General features: G+C 35.8%; 1 protein-coding gene across 7 annotated transcripts in view; it reads left to right on the top strand.

Annotated features, from left to right (window-relative positions):
* The first annotated feature begins 1,191 nt into the window (after positions 1 to 1,191).
* Positions 1,192 to 17,509, top strand: part of LOC110374089 (potassium voltage-gated channel subfamily KQT member 4) — a 40,898-nt gene continuing 24,580 nt past the window's right edge. For 6 of the 7 annotated variants that reach the window (XR_007510413.2, XM_021331663.3, XM_021331662.3 and 3 more), the window contains exons 1-6: positions 1,192 to 1,432; positions 2,247 to 2,302; positions 8,815 to 8,988; positions 10,707 to 10,841; positions 11,491 to 11,573; positions 12,949 to 13,124. Coding sequence is in view for 6 of the 7 variants with exons in the window: in XM_021331663.3 (XP_021187338.3) it covers positions 1,388 to 1,432; positions 2,247 to 2,302; positions 8,815 to 8,988; positions 10,707 to 10,841; positions 11,491 to 11,573; positions 12,949 to 13,124 (669 nt within the window). In the remaining variant the exon portion in view is untranslated. The remainder of the gene's footprint in view (positions 1,433 to 2,246; positions 2,303 to 8,814; positions 8,989 to 10,706; positions 10,842 to 11,490; positions 11,574 to 12,948; positions 13,125 to 17,509) is intronic. The other variant, XM_021331667.3, reaches the window with a different exon arrangement.

Raw genomic sequence — 17,509 nt, forward strand, 5'->3', positions numbered from 1 at the left:
GTGAGTCCGACTGAAACTTGGCCTGTTCTTTTTAGTCGAGAATTCCTGGCCACAGGACATGTTATTGCAGAGTGACATAGTGCATTGGAAGTGATACCAACATACATTTAAGTTCCTATATGCTAACAAACTTTTGTGTTTTTATGGCCCAACGAAGCCTGAAAACAAAGGTATTTTGATTTATTATTTACTGAGCAATTTACAATATGATAACCACAGATAACATGCTGAACAGTGGGCAGGTACTAGATAATTACATCGGCGCTCATGCAACCTGTAACGCAATCATGACAGTCATGTCTAATGCTACCCATTAGCATGCATGGAAAGTTTAATAGATCAATAAAAAATGAGTTTATAACTACCTCGGCGAAGGTCTCCAAGTAAGTATATCTACTACGAATACGTGTGACCTTTTACCTTATAAGCCCAATTATAATTTTAAACGCCCTACCTATTGAATCATAAGGGTTCAAGTTTCCTGTGGAAAACATAGGTACCTACAGATATCTAGGATACAGTCTGATCAAACTGGCTAGATTGCCTATACGACGTTACCTTTATATTATTCTGCTGAGAAAGTGTATGAGTCTGTAGCTAAATATTTCTTCCAAGTCATCATGATCCTCATAAAAGTTAACATTAAGTACCAACATAACACGACGAAGAATTTTGTTACGAAGCTGAGTAAAATATTTTAACTCGCAACCCACAGTGCAGAATTGGGCTTTGTCTCTTGGGGTTTCCCCTGCTCTATTAACACGTTTTTTGTGGCTCACAAACTTGGTATGTAAAACATACGATTGTTTATATTGTGCACAGTTCTTTTATGTAACTGGAAATCTACTTAGATCGATAAAAAAGTCTTATACTTGGTTTTTAATTCTCGGTAGCTGCGTAGTCCGGACGTAGGTACCGTCTCTGTTAAATAAAAAATCTGCCGGGAAAACTTATTCGCTAGTAACTTTTTATGAAAGTGAAGGTACCACTGTAATCTCGACTTGAATTGAATCACATAATCATCAAATATGCAGGTACGAACAGAGTTTCCCGTTTAGGAAAGAATTTACATGCAGGTACGATGACCTGGATCGCCAGAGGTGGCCAACAATTAGAATTAGAGGAGTGCGGGCGGCGGGTGCGTTGGGCGGGCGGCGGCGGCGCGGGCGGGCGCGCGTCAGTCGGCGTCCGCGTCCCGCGTCTGCCGCGCGCGTCGTGGAGTGGCGGTAGTATGCCGGCGCCGCAGCCCCGCTCCGCCCGCGCTCCGGCCGCCCGCGCCGCCGCGAGTGCCGCGCGCCTGCACCACTCCGCCGTCTACAGCGTCCGCAGCGCCGACAACATACACCACGCTATTACACGTCTCACGTCTACCGGAATGTAAATATTTATGGATGTCAGTTTTCAGTTGTTTAGATTGGCTGTGAATTTTAAGGTACGTAACTAATGTCTGGTGTTTCGAATTTTGCACGACATTATTTAGACAAACGATTGTGTCGATTGAATAGACGATATGGGTCGATTATAAAATTAAATACTTAAATAGCATGTCTGTTCAATATCGCATTGTGCTTTGTGCCTTTGTACATAATTGCTGACGATGACTTCGATTTAAATGGCGCTCGGAGTATCCTTCTATATTTGGATCGATAGTTTACCATTAAACGTAGGTAGTATTAGTCGAACAGATTTTTCGCATTACATTACGTGATTAAAATATGACGGCGGCAAGCGACAGTGCGCCGCCGCGAACATGCCAAATTGATATTCATAACAATTGAAAAGCTTTCCAAGTAAACTTTTATCAAAATCAATCAATATCTATTAGCTACACCAGTTGAGATTTTGTTTTCATTAAGTATTAGCTTTTGCATAACTTTGTTCACTCTCATTAGCACAAGAACACAAAATAAACATTTTTTAAATTTTCAAATAATAAATTAAGTAACCATTTAAGGATTTTTTCCAAAACTTGGCTAACCGTTTAGTTTAGTAGTAACATCGCTAAGCTCAATGTTGTCACTTAACGTGCATATCCATGTTCGTAATCGTAGTTAAGCATTTAGTGACAGGTAGGTACAAACAATACCACATACGTGACTCTACATACTCACACTCTACTAGAACACCATGTCTTTGTTGATGTCACAATCAAACTTAAGGATACTTTCAGTTACAAACACATGTTAGTGAAAGTAAAATTTTCATTGTTATTTAAAATAACATATTCATTGGCATAAAATGTTTAGGTGAAAATGAAATCGACAAGGCGTGTTCGGGTACATGAAGATGCTATACGCCATAGGTAATATATTACCATATTTTTTTCTAATAGTAGACCTTGCGTAGACAAGATAATACCTCCTACCTGTTTATTTACCACACCTGACTTATTTTTCCTTAGCTGAAACATTTAACTTGAAAATAAATCTTCTTACCTAACATCTACCTATTTTTATTTGCTGTAGTAGTTAGCGTAAAGTTATGAATTTTACCAACTAGAAACTTTTATTTTAATAACTTTAAAAAGTACGTAAGTACAAACCGTAACGTACTAAAAACTAATTATTTCTTCTTCGAATTTAATTCAACCTTTCTGACTTGTGAATACACTAAAACTGTTGTACATAATAATCCTGAAGCTAGCAATCACTGAATTCTTGAACATAATGTCTTTTCACTTCTTATTATTGTACTTATTTATAAATTCACACTAATCCGAAACACTATAATTTATTCAATCTGAAACTAGAGAAGTGTCTTGTTGTATATTTTTATGACAATATAAATCAAACTCAGTTTATCTCGTAGTACTTCACTCGTTACCCTATCTATACATACTGCTACGTACAATTTGCATACTTTAGCACAAAACCTTTGACTTTCAGTCTAGCCTACATGTTAGGATTTAATTTACCTGCATTCAATAAATTACTATCCAGTGAAGTACATTATCAACGTATAGAAAAAGTGTACTTTTCTGTGTATAGTATAGTTTTGAATTAAACTTGTCGCGTCTCCTTGTGTTTTAACAGAGAACAAGATCTTTATAGTTACGTTAGGTGTAAATGAAGTGCTTCGTTAACAATATGCTTAATACGTAGCTCTCACATGCAACATCAAGGAGCATTATGCTTTCCTTTAGCATTACCTGACTTCCGAAGATAATTTTACTGAACTATGAACTTACAACACATTCAGGTGTTTTTCGTGGTAGCAAAGAAGTAACTCTTCTGATTTCCAAGAAATAACTAAATTATTCCCACTGATTACATCAGACCGACAAGCGTCGGGCTCTACTGATAATATCTTTGAAACCTCAAGTCCATTTGTTGGACGAATTTTGTAGCCGAACGGTTGTAGATTCTTCGTTATGTAAATAGTTACCTGAAGTTTTCTAAGAAATACTATCGTAATTCTGCGGAATTTTGCAAAATTGATCGAAATATCCACTCGTAACTAAATGTTGAATTTCCGTTATAATCCAAAAACAAACTTTATTTCAAGTTATTTTTACATGCTTAAATTGCATTACACGTATAATATGCTAGTCGATTAAAATGATTTTCACTTTCATAATGTATTATTCCCATTTCGTAGCAGTCGGAAGCTCTATCGTCACTAAAGGTTATTGCTGTAACGATTATTATTCCACCTACATAACAGATAGATCAGATCACTGGTTGATACAATTTGTTGCTAATTGCCACTGATAGCAGCTGCCAATTTCAACTAACATTGTTTGGTAATATCTTAAACCTCCCGTGGGACGGGCTTGTTCGGCGCTGGGCGCCACAACGTTTCTAACTACACGATAAAAACATAATAAATGTCAGCTATGACTGATATAAAGTGACATGCTTATTGCTTAACGTACGTTAGTACTTTTTATCTGAGTCTTGGAAATTAGAATTGAAGTTATGTTACAGTAACCAATTAAGAATAAATAATTTCTACCGTGCCGTAGTGTTTGTAGCAATTAGATACTACGAATTAGGGATTTTAGTAGATATTTTGGTTGTACATATTTACAATCTTCTAAAAACCACTTCCCTTCAGATTTTCAGACACTGTTGTACATACCTACTCTATCCAAACTCACTGCGCCTACCGTATACCTACACCACAATTTAATTTATAAATAATTAAGTTGAGAACACTTTATCGAAATTCAATTTGCGACGACCGATTTGACTCTAGGTACCACAATTTGCAGGCATTCGTTCGCCGAAAAGAACGTTTCGCCAATAAACTGGTACGTTTGAGCGTTGAACTGTTAAAACAAATAACCTCTGATTTTATAAAAGAATACGACAAAGTTATGAAAATATTATACTAAGTTACTGGCCCTTTTGCCGAAACAAAAAGCGAAGTTCGATACTAGCGATCTCTCAGTTATGAAATATGATGCTCTTGAATTGAACAAAACGCTGAATGGGGACTTGTCAGCACTCGACAAGTAGTCCATTGGAAAATTACTTTTTCAGTGAAACTTTCACGATTCTTGAGCAATCGATCTCTTGGTCAGTTCAAATACAACGAATTGCTGTAAGTTAATATTGAACTAATATACTTTTTTCGTAGAGTGCAAAAACCATTATAATTTTTTAACCTTAAATTTTGAAAATGTTTAGGCTAAAAGTGATTACTTTACCAATAGAAGCTTTTGTAGGTACGGAATGCAGAAAAAGTCACACTCAATTTTAAGTTCGATCAGGCTTAAGATCCATTAGGAGTATGTCTAACTGATAGTATGTCTACATAAATCGATTTTAACTGTTGTACATACGAGACGTAATTAAGTGTTTCGAATTGATCTATTACTCACCACTGCCTACTTAATAGGTATAGTCAGGTGACCTAGATCACCTCGTAATAATAGCGTGACCATCAGCAAACAATTACCGCGTGTAAGCACAAGATGCTATCCAATATAATTTATGGATAGTAAAAATAAGATTGGATCAAAACGTGATCCGTGGGGATCGCACCGGCACGAGGTCATTACAACCATTGAATCGTGTCTGTTTTATCACTACCTACGCTTTTACTCTGTTCCCTCAAGTATGTACCTTGGAATTAATCTATTATTTCACTTCCCTCTAATTTGTTATACCGTTAAAATAAATAATTTATATTATTGATGATGTTCATATAGACAAAATCGATTTATTGTAACGGTAAAGTGTAACTACCAAAATAACTGTTGCCGTACCGAATGAAAATAAATATGCGGCTGAATTAAATTAATAATATTGCCGTCGTTAATGTTATATACTTATAAGGATCAGTTCTCACACCTTGTAACTAACAAACAGAACGAGCGATCCTGCTTTCTACAGATTCCTGACTACTTTGTAATAGCCGTGTCTATAACCTGGAACACCAACTGCAGTTCCCAGCTGGATGTCACATCTCAAAACCTACTTCTCTATCAAATCCCTAACAGTTAATTAAATTACATATATAATTAAAATTAAATTCTGCCTGCCATGTAATATCTATAGGTATTCCTAATTTTCTTCATCCTACTGTTGATCGCCGTGGTAACCTTTGAATTGCTCGTACTAAAAACGGTTATGCTAATCTTAAAACTCTTCCATAAATAATAACAGTAAATAACACTCGGGCAGGCACTATATCGACATCTCCAATAAACTACAACATACGCACGCCATCACCGAAACTCATTTAGCAGCATGGCTAATTTTCACGCCAACGTAATTAACTTGCTAGGTATACACGATATTATATTCATCGTGAGCAGAATTAAGGGCAAAACTTTGACACGGTCTTTGATGTCAGCTTAAGTAAGTATACCGTCTTCGTCTTATAACGTCTTGTTTAAGAATTAGGATGCCATTCTAGAGGGCTTACTGCTACAACTGTCACCAGGAACTCTACGTACAAACCCATTCCGTTTCATAAATACAGCAAAGTTGTAATTAAATCGCCAAGGAACCCATTTATCCACGAAACTGGGCATGCTAGTAGATACTTAAATTTTATTAAGCACCTACTGAATAAATTCCTGCCATGAAATGTCACGAAAACAGCTATCACTTAACCCAAAATTGTGCCCAATTTTGTATGCTTTATTTGACATTGAGGTCACGTTATACATTCACTACTGAATATTCACACAAAATCCCAAGGGGGGAAAAACTCCCCTAAACCACTCATAATAAGCCATTATGTAACACTTGCTTAAAGCCATTTTATTATTTACGCAAAAATCTACATCTTTTAATATATACCAGTAGATTGAACAAGCGAACGAGAAGCTGTCAAAGGTCCCAAGGACATGTTGGTAGTTCAATTGTTGTGATTTACATATTAGAATAGATTTAAGTAGCCAGTAGGATGCGGTGTCTAAACCCCACTCAAATAGTTCATTACTATGTAGGTTGAGTGACCTAATCCTTTGTTCTTGCTTTAGAGGGCTGATTGTGATCATAAAGCTGTATATTAGTGCCAGTTTTTGTTAGTAGTATCTGTGTGTGACTCCTATATGAAGCGTAGCGTAACTGTGTATAATTTAATTATGCAAAAACGTTTATGGAACCAATATAGAGCAACATTTTTGCTGAAAATGTATCCTACAATATTCAAAAGAGAAAGTATTTCAGTACAGCTGTGTATATTTATACACGATGTTACGTTATGCTTCGTAAAGGGTAGCAACTATCCAATTTCATAAAATGAAAGCTGACGCGTAGCGGTTGGTAGCTAGAAGTTATACGATGTTTGTGGATAGGACCGTCTCCAGCGGCGAGGAGGCAAGTTTATCGTCTCGATTTCATCGCTTTTCCGCTGTGTTGATAAACTGAACTGTAGTCGCGCCAATCTGCGTCTAAGATATGTAACGTTCGCAACTTGCAATCACATGGCTCACTGCAACAACGCATCAACATTAATTGTTGGCGATCCAGTCAAAATTCACTTCATATTTGGAGATAAATCTAAACCTATCTAAGCTAGTCTCATTTTCTCAACCGCTTGCAGTCAGTTTTCTTACTAAACGATGCATAATGCTGTAGTAAATGTTGTTGTATACTTAATGTTAGTAAAGCATAAAGTTTGGGTCGGTGTGGTGGTAATTATTATCTTTATAGCTATAAAATAACCGTAGGGGTGGCTTGCTTAGTGTTTTGTATTTGTGTCGCACATCGGACGCCGCGGCAGCAGAATTGTTTCGAACAAAGCACTGGAACTTTCCGCGGCACGCGATTTTATTGAATTTGTTTCTGCAAAAAGCTTTTTGTGCTTCAAAGGCGACTTTAATTTATGTATTTTTAATTTAAGAAAATTTCTGGTATTTGAAAATAATTGCCTAGCCTTAAATTGAATTAGGTAAAACAAATCCAACCTCAGCCGTGATGAAACGTTTCAGTTTTCTTAGCTTCAGTAAATTCAGCAATTGCAAACTTATGTAAACCGATTCTTTGAAGCTGCAAACTCGTTAAATTTTTCAATCTGATAAATGTACTTTGCTTTTATTTCTATTTTTTTATTACTATTTTACTTATCCAAAGTCATTATAGTAATTCCTAAATTACAATTTCCCACTGCATGACATTTATTAATTCTATCTTAATTCCTAAAATCAATTAAAAACCCAGGAATTTTCTTTATATAGGCATCTTGTAAGCGGAATTTCTTGCAGTACATAACCCCGTTGAGCAAAGTCTGCCGGGGTTGCGGTATTGTTCAAAAAAGTTACCCTCTTCCTACCACTCCATTCCACGGTAGGAGGAGGCATGTGATGAAAATCCTACAAAAGATACATACTTATGCTGCATTGCATCTTTGAAATTATTTATGAACATCCGCATAATATGACTCTTTTGATTCACTGGTTTTCTTAAATATTAACGAGAATGTTAATGCAGTAATATATAGTAATATATTTCTTTTCAATTTACGGCTTTTACTACTTATTTTCTTTGATTATTTGTTACAACATAATCAAATATTAATTAATACTTAAGGCTTCAAAAGATTTAACAATCTTGAGACGCATTAATTTACTGGAGGTACTCCAACAACTGACTCCTCATAAACTCGAAGTTATGTGGGTCTGTCCATCTTAACTAAGTTTTCGACATATCCCAAGATAGTCGAGCCTCCTTCCTGTAAACAGGTGAATATAGAACGTACTTGGCTATCTATGTATTGCGCCTATGTTACACATCCACACTGTCTTAATCAACGCGTGTAAATTATTGCTACACCCGCCATGGTGCATGTACATATTTGCTAATCCTGTATGGAGAACGAAGTTAAGGACACAACATATGCGTTTCCCAAAGCTTTAACAACACTTTTTATGACCACAATTGACACTACTTTCGAGTAAAAGATCGACCAGTAACACCAAGTAACACGAATTCAAAATAACTCTATGTATAATTTGGAAAATCCACTGCTGAATAAGGGCCTTTCCGAGACCGCTATAGCTTATAATCCAGGGGCAACAAGGTTATAATAAATTACCAAGGCTAAAATAATTTTAACTGCTGCGATTGTAGCCCCAATTGTTCGCTAAAATATTTACTTATTCTGACCGTAGAAGGTTTTAGTGCCGTCAGATTTTCCAATAGTTTAATGTTCGTATTACAAGGATCTGTAAGATCGTAGGGAGAAGTGTTTGCATATAGATAGTGGTAGATGCTTGTGAAACGTGTTTGACAGTAATCCTTAATGGCTAAAATTCGATGAATGTCATACTTAGTCGTTTGCAATAGATTTAATGAACATTATAGATGAAGTGTGATGTGGCTCGGTTGAGCGTAGCTGCGGTGTCGTTGGTTGCAGTGAGTGTAAGAGTGGCGGCGACCGGCTGGCGACGCCGCGGATGTCGCTACTTGGCAAACCGCTCAGCTACCGCGCCACGCGACGCGACGCGCGATACCGCCGCCTTCAGTCCAAGTTCTACAATTTTCTTGAACGGCCTCGAGGAGTTAAGGCTGTCCTTTATCACATGATCGTGTAAGTCCTGAACATTTGTATTCCCAAATAATGTGACCCGTATTCTAAATGTTTCATGAGTTTTTGAGCGAGAGCTATTTTAAACAGCTTTGTTTGTATTTCGTGCCGTTATATTAAAATGCCTTTTTAAATCATTATAATGGACGCACACTACGCTTTTTGAACTCACCGTCGACTAATCTAAAACAAAATCATCTCCAGAAGAGAATCATGTTGTTCGTATCTCATATCGCGTTTAAAAAATAATACCTGGATCGTTGAAAGCCCGGAAATTCACCGGCTAATATCAATGTTTTATTAACATCAATCATACATAAAAGAATCGAGTGACAGACTAACGCCCTGTTTACACCACGACATCGTACCCTCTGACAGCAGAGTGTCCCAAAATTATTTATTACACGTGCCGTGACACCTTTAACATACTAATGTTTTACTAACTACCTTTATACCAACTGTTAATAAGACTCGTGTTCCTTAGACAGAATTTTTAAATAGTTTTGACAGTATTTAAAACCTAACAATGTGTTGATTAATATTTTCTTACAAGCTAATAGTTTTAAAGGAACTATACATTTCTAAACTTAAAAAAAAATTATAGAGTCGAGACATTCTTTTTTCAAAACCACTAATCTCACATTGATAACTACTAATATAACATTGTAAATCAAGAAAGAGTCTGCAAGATAGTATTGACATAGATATTAGATTAAATGGAACACCTACTTGATTTTGACCTTCTTGATCAAATAACGAGAAAAATTTAAGCGCCTTGAAACGTGTATGAATTATTACTTAAAATCATATATTTGTAGCAGCTATATTGCGGCAGATATTAATTTTACAGTAATTTACTGCAGTTGTCTTGTTTTCAAAATGTTCATTTGTCCAAATTTATTGTAGCGAGCTGACACATTTAAGTCTCGCGGGAATATTTTTACCGTGGGTAATTGAGTTGTTCCACTTCCCGTGTCGTATTTCCCGTATCAGTATATCGTACTGTACATTTATTTGTACTAGGTAATACATTTACAAGTATTTTTAAAACGTCCTCAACTGTAACATAAAAAATCTTATACATTGGAACTCTTCGAATCGCAATTATAAATAAGAAGATTCGATTCGTATCTAGGGCGGCATTTATACAGTGAGAAAATTTTAGCTAGCACGGTGATTGTAGCTTACCTTGTCTATTTAAGAATACACAAGTCAAGCAATGGGACAGTAGGAAAGGCTGATTATTATTACGTATTACTGTATTATTGCAATTTAAATTAAAAAAAAAACATAATAACAATTAATTAAACTAAGCACGGAATAGTGCGTTAAATTCTAATGTCAAAACTTTGTCGAGTTACGTTTAAAATAGCTCTCGTTTCATTTCCAGATTAGTTAAGTATATTCTTATCGATGAATGTACATTTCCATAAGTTCAGTCATTGTGTACAGGTTACTCCTGCTTATTATAGATTCGGCATCTTTCCATGTAATCACATTCATGTAGTTACACACTACAGCTGTAAATTAAATCGTAGGAGTTAAATACGAACATTCGTAATCCTATTCACAATCAACTAACATATTTACTGCAGCAATTCAATTACTTATACGTCGGATTCTGATAGATTTACCAGAAATCTAACACTCTACAGTCACCTGTGAATTAAGTATTCAAATAATATTTCATTATGTTTCAAATCTCATATTTCTTTGTCCAGGTTTTTGATGGTGTTCATGTGTTTGTCGCTGTCAGTTTTTTCAACAATTGAAGAATACGAAGCAAAAGCAGGAATTGTCCTTTTCTATATGGAGACAGTGGTTGTAATTTGGTTCGCCATCGAATTCTTTTTAAGGTAAGCAATATTTCAATATTCTGAAAACACTAAAATTTCTACTATGAAATGCATGAGATAAATTTGTAGACAGTGAATTGTCGGCAACGAAGTCAAATCGCGCTCTCAATACTGTAAGCGGTGCACAAAGAGCTGCCAATCTCAAGTTTCAATTCCGCTATCGTTTTATAGCGGCTGTGTTTTGTTTGTGGAATACACACAGCAAACAACACTCTCATAGATAAGTTGTGAGAGCTTTGCTCTCGTGAAGTAGGTAATTCGTCACTCAATGTAGACGGATTACTCTGCCTACTGTGGGCGCCCAGTCCATTATTTTCTTTTGTTTTATTTATTTGGTCTATCAAGCGCAAGAATAACACGGGTCAGCTGCAGAATGACAGGGACACCTCAATGAGCTTGCTACATTATGTTGTATGTTAACTTGAATGTTAGCTCTAGCAGCAACGAAAACTTAATTAATATTTTGTTGGGCATGATATTGTTTCATGCAGGCGTGACAAAGCGTCATAAAATGATACATTACGATTTGCCGAAATAATTCACCCTAATTTACTTATACCTATTCGACACATAGTCGTGCTTTTTAACGTTACTTAATTTTATGATACGTATGAATATTACATAAATGTATTTTTGTTCGTTTCAATAGGTTATGGTCGTCAGGATGCAGGTCCCGGTATCAAGGATCGATAGGTCGCCTCAAATTTTTGAGGCGGCCATTTTGTATAATAGGCAAGTTATTTTTATTTTCGTACTTAAATCCTATTTTTATATGACACCATTCACTTGTAATTGTCTGAAATGTTGAATAAACACCGGCGACTGGGTCGAACAAATCCGTTTTCCTCTAACTGAGGACAATGAAAATACGCAATGACAGTTTGAGTGACACAGGGATCAACTTTTATGTACGCCTCTTGTTGAACCCAGTGTAACCTTCATTCGGCCCACGTTACAATATTTCAAGCGCTACTGCGCGCATATAAAATTATAAAATAACAACGAAAAAATTCACGTTTAGGTCAATATCTCAGGTAATTAAGTAGTTACTATTTTTGGAAACACTACACGAGTTTCTGTTTGCGTTTAAAACACAAACATTGACTTGACTGTACTTAATATACAAAGAACTCTACAGTAGAAATATAATTTTGAACAACCTCCAAGAATCGTCAAAGAAAATGTCCAGAGAATGCCAAACAAATATCATAAAAGAAGGGAGTTGAAAAAAATAGCGAAGTTGTGCGTTGTATACACTTTCATCTGGAACATTTCGAAGTAAAAGTCACGTTTTGTCTATAAACCGTGACGAAGTGACCCTATTTCAGGTGCGAGCAATCCGCTATGACCTTCGCATTTCAGGCTGCGCTCCCTTGACACCAGTTTCGTGCGACCGCTTTGCGCTCTCTGGGGAGCCGGCGCGACACCCCGGCACACACATAGCCGCACGATATACTGCCCACGACAATCAAATGAACGCCACCATAGGCCCCCAATTATAAATTTATGTTGCAGTAACAACATTCGCGTGGTTCACCATTGCTGTCGGTTTCAAATATAAAATTAAAAACTTGATTTTTGTTGCAAAGGCAATTAACGGCGAATGGGGCCTGGTAAATTTATCGAGTCTTAATAGTCAATCTTAATATTATAAAAGGCGAAGCCACTTTACTTAAAAACTTGATAGGATTTAGGTTTAGGGCACACGTAACCACCGCCTGTGTAAGGCAGCTTTGATGAAAATATTGAACTACATATATCATTTTTTATCACAACTTCATTTCTTCTTATAAGAGCTCTTAATATTTTAGATCAGTATAAAGACCAGTATGAAATTTTGGCTTGCTTGAAAGATTCTCGAGAGCAATCAGAATAAGTTTTGTTCTAGGTTTCACTTTAAGGTCAAACGATAACTTTTACGTTATCGCCTTTTTTAGGTCTGGCCGCCCTAATATATTTTTTAATGTTTGAACATTAACGATATTTTAACTGATATATAAACTTACTCCGTGCATTCCGTGCAGTAAATTACTTCAATCACACGTAACAATGATAAATTATGAAAAAAAGAATGCGCCATACAATAACGGAGGCATTTTTGTGTTAGATGTGACCACAATACTAGCGTCAGTAGTGGTGCTGGGGATGGGCTCGTCGGGGCAAGTGTTCGCCGCGTCTGCCCTGCGCGGACTGCGCTTCTTCCAAATCCTGCGCATGGTGCGCATGGACCGACGCGGCGGCACCTGGAAACTACTCGGCTCCGTCGTCTACGCACATCGCCAGGTAATCCATTTTAACGATAACATAATAACCGATGTATTACGTTCATTCCCTTAGAAAACGACAAGTCAACAAGATACACAAAGAGATAATAGAGTGAGTCACTGAATAAATGAAAATTACATAGATTTGCTGAATAGCTCTGTGTGTAATAAAAACGGATTGGCCACTTTCTCCGTCAAATGTTTCCCCTCAATGCAGATATTTTTGCCCGTAAGCCTGAAACGGCCATTTAACTATTTATTTATCTATAGATATGAACGTAACAAACAGCTTGTATAATGAACATGTTCTGAACTAGTTGAAAACATTTCACAAACCTTACTGAGCACTGGCACGATAGACTAATTCAATGAAAATCGCCCTCTGAGGTTGCCGTCCACTCAACAACAATCTTCATCCAATAAATAGAATTGATTATTGCAGATATGCGCAAAGCAAATTCAGCTACAACATCATACAGTCAGCGCAGACAATAGATAATTTGGACAAAGATTTATTCCAAAAGTGGGACGGGAGAAAACGAGTGCCATAACCGACCCCGTCGCGTCTAACAATAACAAAAACATCAAATAAAATGTCAGAAAATATAGGGAACTACCAACTTAAGCAAAAAGTGAAGCTATTAAGTGACTATAGCTATCCGTGTGTAGGTGGCAGTTCTTTGTGGTAGCGGAACGTTTTTCAAGAAATTTGCATAGCTAGGCCACGACCGACTGCGGAAAAACGAACGGAACCGTAATCTAGTCTACTCGCCATACAATACGTTACATTTATAACTTTCACAGTGACGAAGGTTGGCGAGCAACGTTATACTCTGACACGTGTTCCGCACAGGTTTCGGATACAAACATAAGTGTAGAAAGTTTGTACCATGTGTGTATAAAATCATACAGAAATTAACTAACAAAATCCTTTTCCTGTTTGATTATTAACATTTAAAATTTTACTTTACACCGCAACATGCTACAAAAACTTTGAGCTCACGAATGTTCTCTTTTTTAATTAATGTCAATTTCTTTTACACTGCTAGTCCACAAAAACAAAGGACAGCTTTAATCTGGGTAACTCCGGGCTAGCTGGGATTCGTCCACTTTTATGTCCACTACCAATAAAATACGACCAGATTGTTATCCAAATCTATTTTACGGTTCACTTTGTACGTCAGACATCCTTGAATTTTTTTTCTTGTAAGATTGCTTAAGGAAACTATTTCGATTACGTTGTTCAATATATAGTACGTACTTATTGCAGCCTGGATAAAAATATTGGTAAAGTACGTTCATACGTTTACTACATTGTAACATTGTTCCACAGCAGGTTACAAAATTTGCATGATTGACAGGCAACCAAACGTATCACTTACACACTGCGAGAACCTTTCCCATAACCGAGTTTTACGACATGTTCCATTATGATAAGCGCCTGATACCGTACCTACATTGTTATTCGAGATGTACTCAGAAATCCTTCTATCTACATTTAACAGCAATTTCTATTCAATTATATCATTGTAACGATACTTACTTAGTATTAGTATTAGGAAAGAATTATAATAAAAATACTTAATACATTTTAAAAGATCTAATAAAAATCTGTCGACGGGATCGTTTATCATCAACCTCTTAAATTGGACAACGACTTTACTGAAAACATTTAGTACTAATAAATTAGAAGCAGTTTAATATCCGCTTGAAACATCAAACAAACGTACAAAACTATATATTACTGAGAAGGGTAATTACTTTTGATTAGCAGACGTTAACGATATAAACGTTAGCACGGTTCCCGATACTCTTAATATATGTACGCATAAAAACGATCTGTTTTACTATTCTTTAATCGTAAATAAATAACTGAATAGAACAGTTTTATATGAATTCGTAACGCATATTTAACGAGTAGTTAATGAGTGTAATCCTCCTAAACACATTTTTACGCACACATAATTTCGAGAAAGCAATAAACCGCCTTATAGTTTTTATTGCCGTTATGTTTGCAACGATTCATTTCAGTTAAGAATTCACTGAAAATATTTATTAACGTTAAAAGTTTAATGTTTCCTCTGTGATTCCATTACGAGCATAGAGCAATGTAGGTTCACTTCGTGCATATTTGTTGATGTAACCTTTCGTGCTGCATATTGTATCAGGTCACATTATTATTATTAAATCATGTTACATGATTCGTGTTTTTACTTCAAAACACATTATACTAATAACTCTACATATACATATGAATACATAATCCATATTTCAATGAACAGCAGGAACATTTATTGATGAAATACATAACTTTAGGAATATTTCAATAAAATGAAGAAAGAGTAATTTTGGATACGCAAAGGAAATGATAAATCCTTCTTATGAAATACCATTTGCTTTACGTTTTGAAATAAACATATTCCAGTTATACGGTACATGTCATTGAAAGCTATTTGATGATAATATAAATTTATTGTACTCGTGCGAACATCAGAATTTATTATGTTCATCTTTACTACCTAAAATTAATGTTATATAATAAAGAGGAAATATTTGTTTGTTTGTTTGAACACTAAAAGCTCCGATACTCCTGCACCGATTTTAAAACTTCTTTCACTATTGAAACTTCACTGTCTTGTTTACCCCGGTAGGGGCATTTGTTCCTAGGGGGCGGGAAATCTCGGGAAAACGGCTAGATATTGATAGCGGGTATTTGAGAAGCATTTAGCTATGATGTCATGGTCATAAAGCGCAAAGTCGTGGAGACTATTATATTTGAAAAAATAGTTAATTAAATAAAGTACCATAAGAACTGCTACTTACACAAAGGGCCGTTTATCAACCTTTAGTTTTGATCTTGAATCATGTAGTACGTTAACACATAGGTACTACGAAAGTGAGCTAGTTATAGAACAGCGCCACATGTGTTTCCCGTGAGAAAATTACTATTTATATGCATCTTTTACATTCGTGCATATTTCATGAATGATCGCCGCCTGGCAAGGCTGGCTTTCTTCGTGCTTAAAAAGGCATTCTTTCTTATAATCATTGCCTATGTACAGTAATTGAGTTGGGTCGTCTCGAGAAGCATTCTTCCCGCGACTTTTATTATTTAAAAAATGTGTTCATAAAACTCCGAAGTAGGAAGAAGAAGACTGACAAAAACAATTTACAGTCGAAAGACGCAAAATATTATTCTACGAATCGACGACATTTAAGTCTGCAATTTTATTTATTAGAAATGAAAAATTAAGGCACAAAATTGAGAGTTTCGTTTAGGGAGTAACGTCAAAAAAATGATGTAAATTAAGTACCCACTGCTTTTATTTCCGTGTTACGAGTATTTTCTCGACACAAAATTACTCCCCTGTGAAATTGTATCACAACGACTTCAAAGTAAAACGTTCGTCAGTAATACATCCGTTACACATTTTATGAACAAGTTTATTGAATATATGTATCATAAATATCCAATTGCTTTTGATTCGAGCTCAGTTATTATAACGGAAATATGTTATTAATACGTACCCATTATCGTTCTAATATATTTGCAAAATTCCAGAGATTATGAGTAAGTCTCTTCGTCAAAGGACGAATTGAGTCCGTAACCAATATAGCACGAATATCTTTATTAATTTACTAGCCGTTTTCCCGCGGTTTCACTCGCGTCCCGTGGTAACTACTGCCCGTACCGGGATAAAATATAGCCTATATTACTCGTGGATAATGTAGAAATAATTTTGAATGGTGAAAGAATTTTTAAAAACGGTGCAGTAGTTTTTGAGCCTATTCATTACAACCAACCAAACAAAGAAACAAACAAAGTTTTCCTCTTTATAATATTAGTATAGATAATAATCCATAACATAGAATATTATTGTTATATAATATTTAATTTAAATGAGGACCATAAAAAATAATTATAGAAAAATAATATTAACGGCAATACAGGACAATCGCTAAAAGATACGTAGCACACATCGTAGCAATGTTCGTAGCAGCCGTAGCTCTCGTAGCCCCGTAGCAAGTGCGTCGTAGGCTTTGTAGAATTCAAGGCAATAAAATTATGCTGATTTTGATTTGATTTTGAAATTTGAAAGTTGATAATGAAAAAAACCCGATGCATAAAAGTTAATTAAGGTAAAATTAAAGAAAACATACAACTTCAAATAAGAACCGCGATTTTTGTTGAAAAATTGCCGCTTAGCTCGCGAAAACTTATCAAAACCCACGATATCGATATACGTAACGAAGGTGATTAACACATTCACTGCGGCAGCGTTAAATCTAAACTTTCTACTAGTGCGATACGAGACAAATGCTGCCCGTATCTATATTTCCTGATATGCGTTACGGCTTCTATTTTGCCGTACCAGAACCTGACTTTCAAAGCCTATACAGACG

This window comes from Helicoverpa armigera, chromosome 3 (genome assembly GCF_030705265.1).
Source record: "Helicoverpa armigera isolate CAAS_96S chromosome 3, ASM3070526v1, whole genome shotgun sequence".
NCBI classification, from domain to species: Eukaryota; Metazoa; Arthropoda; class Insecta; order Lepidoptera; family Noctuidae; genus Helicoverpa; species Helicoverpa armigera.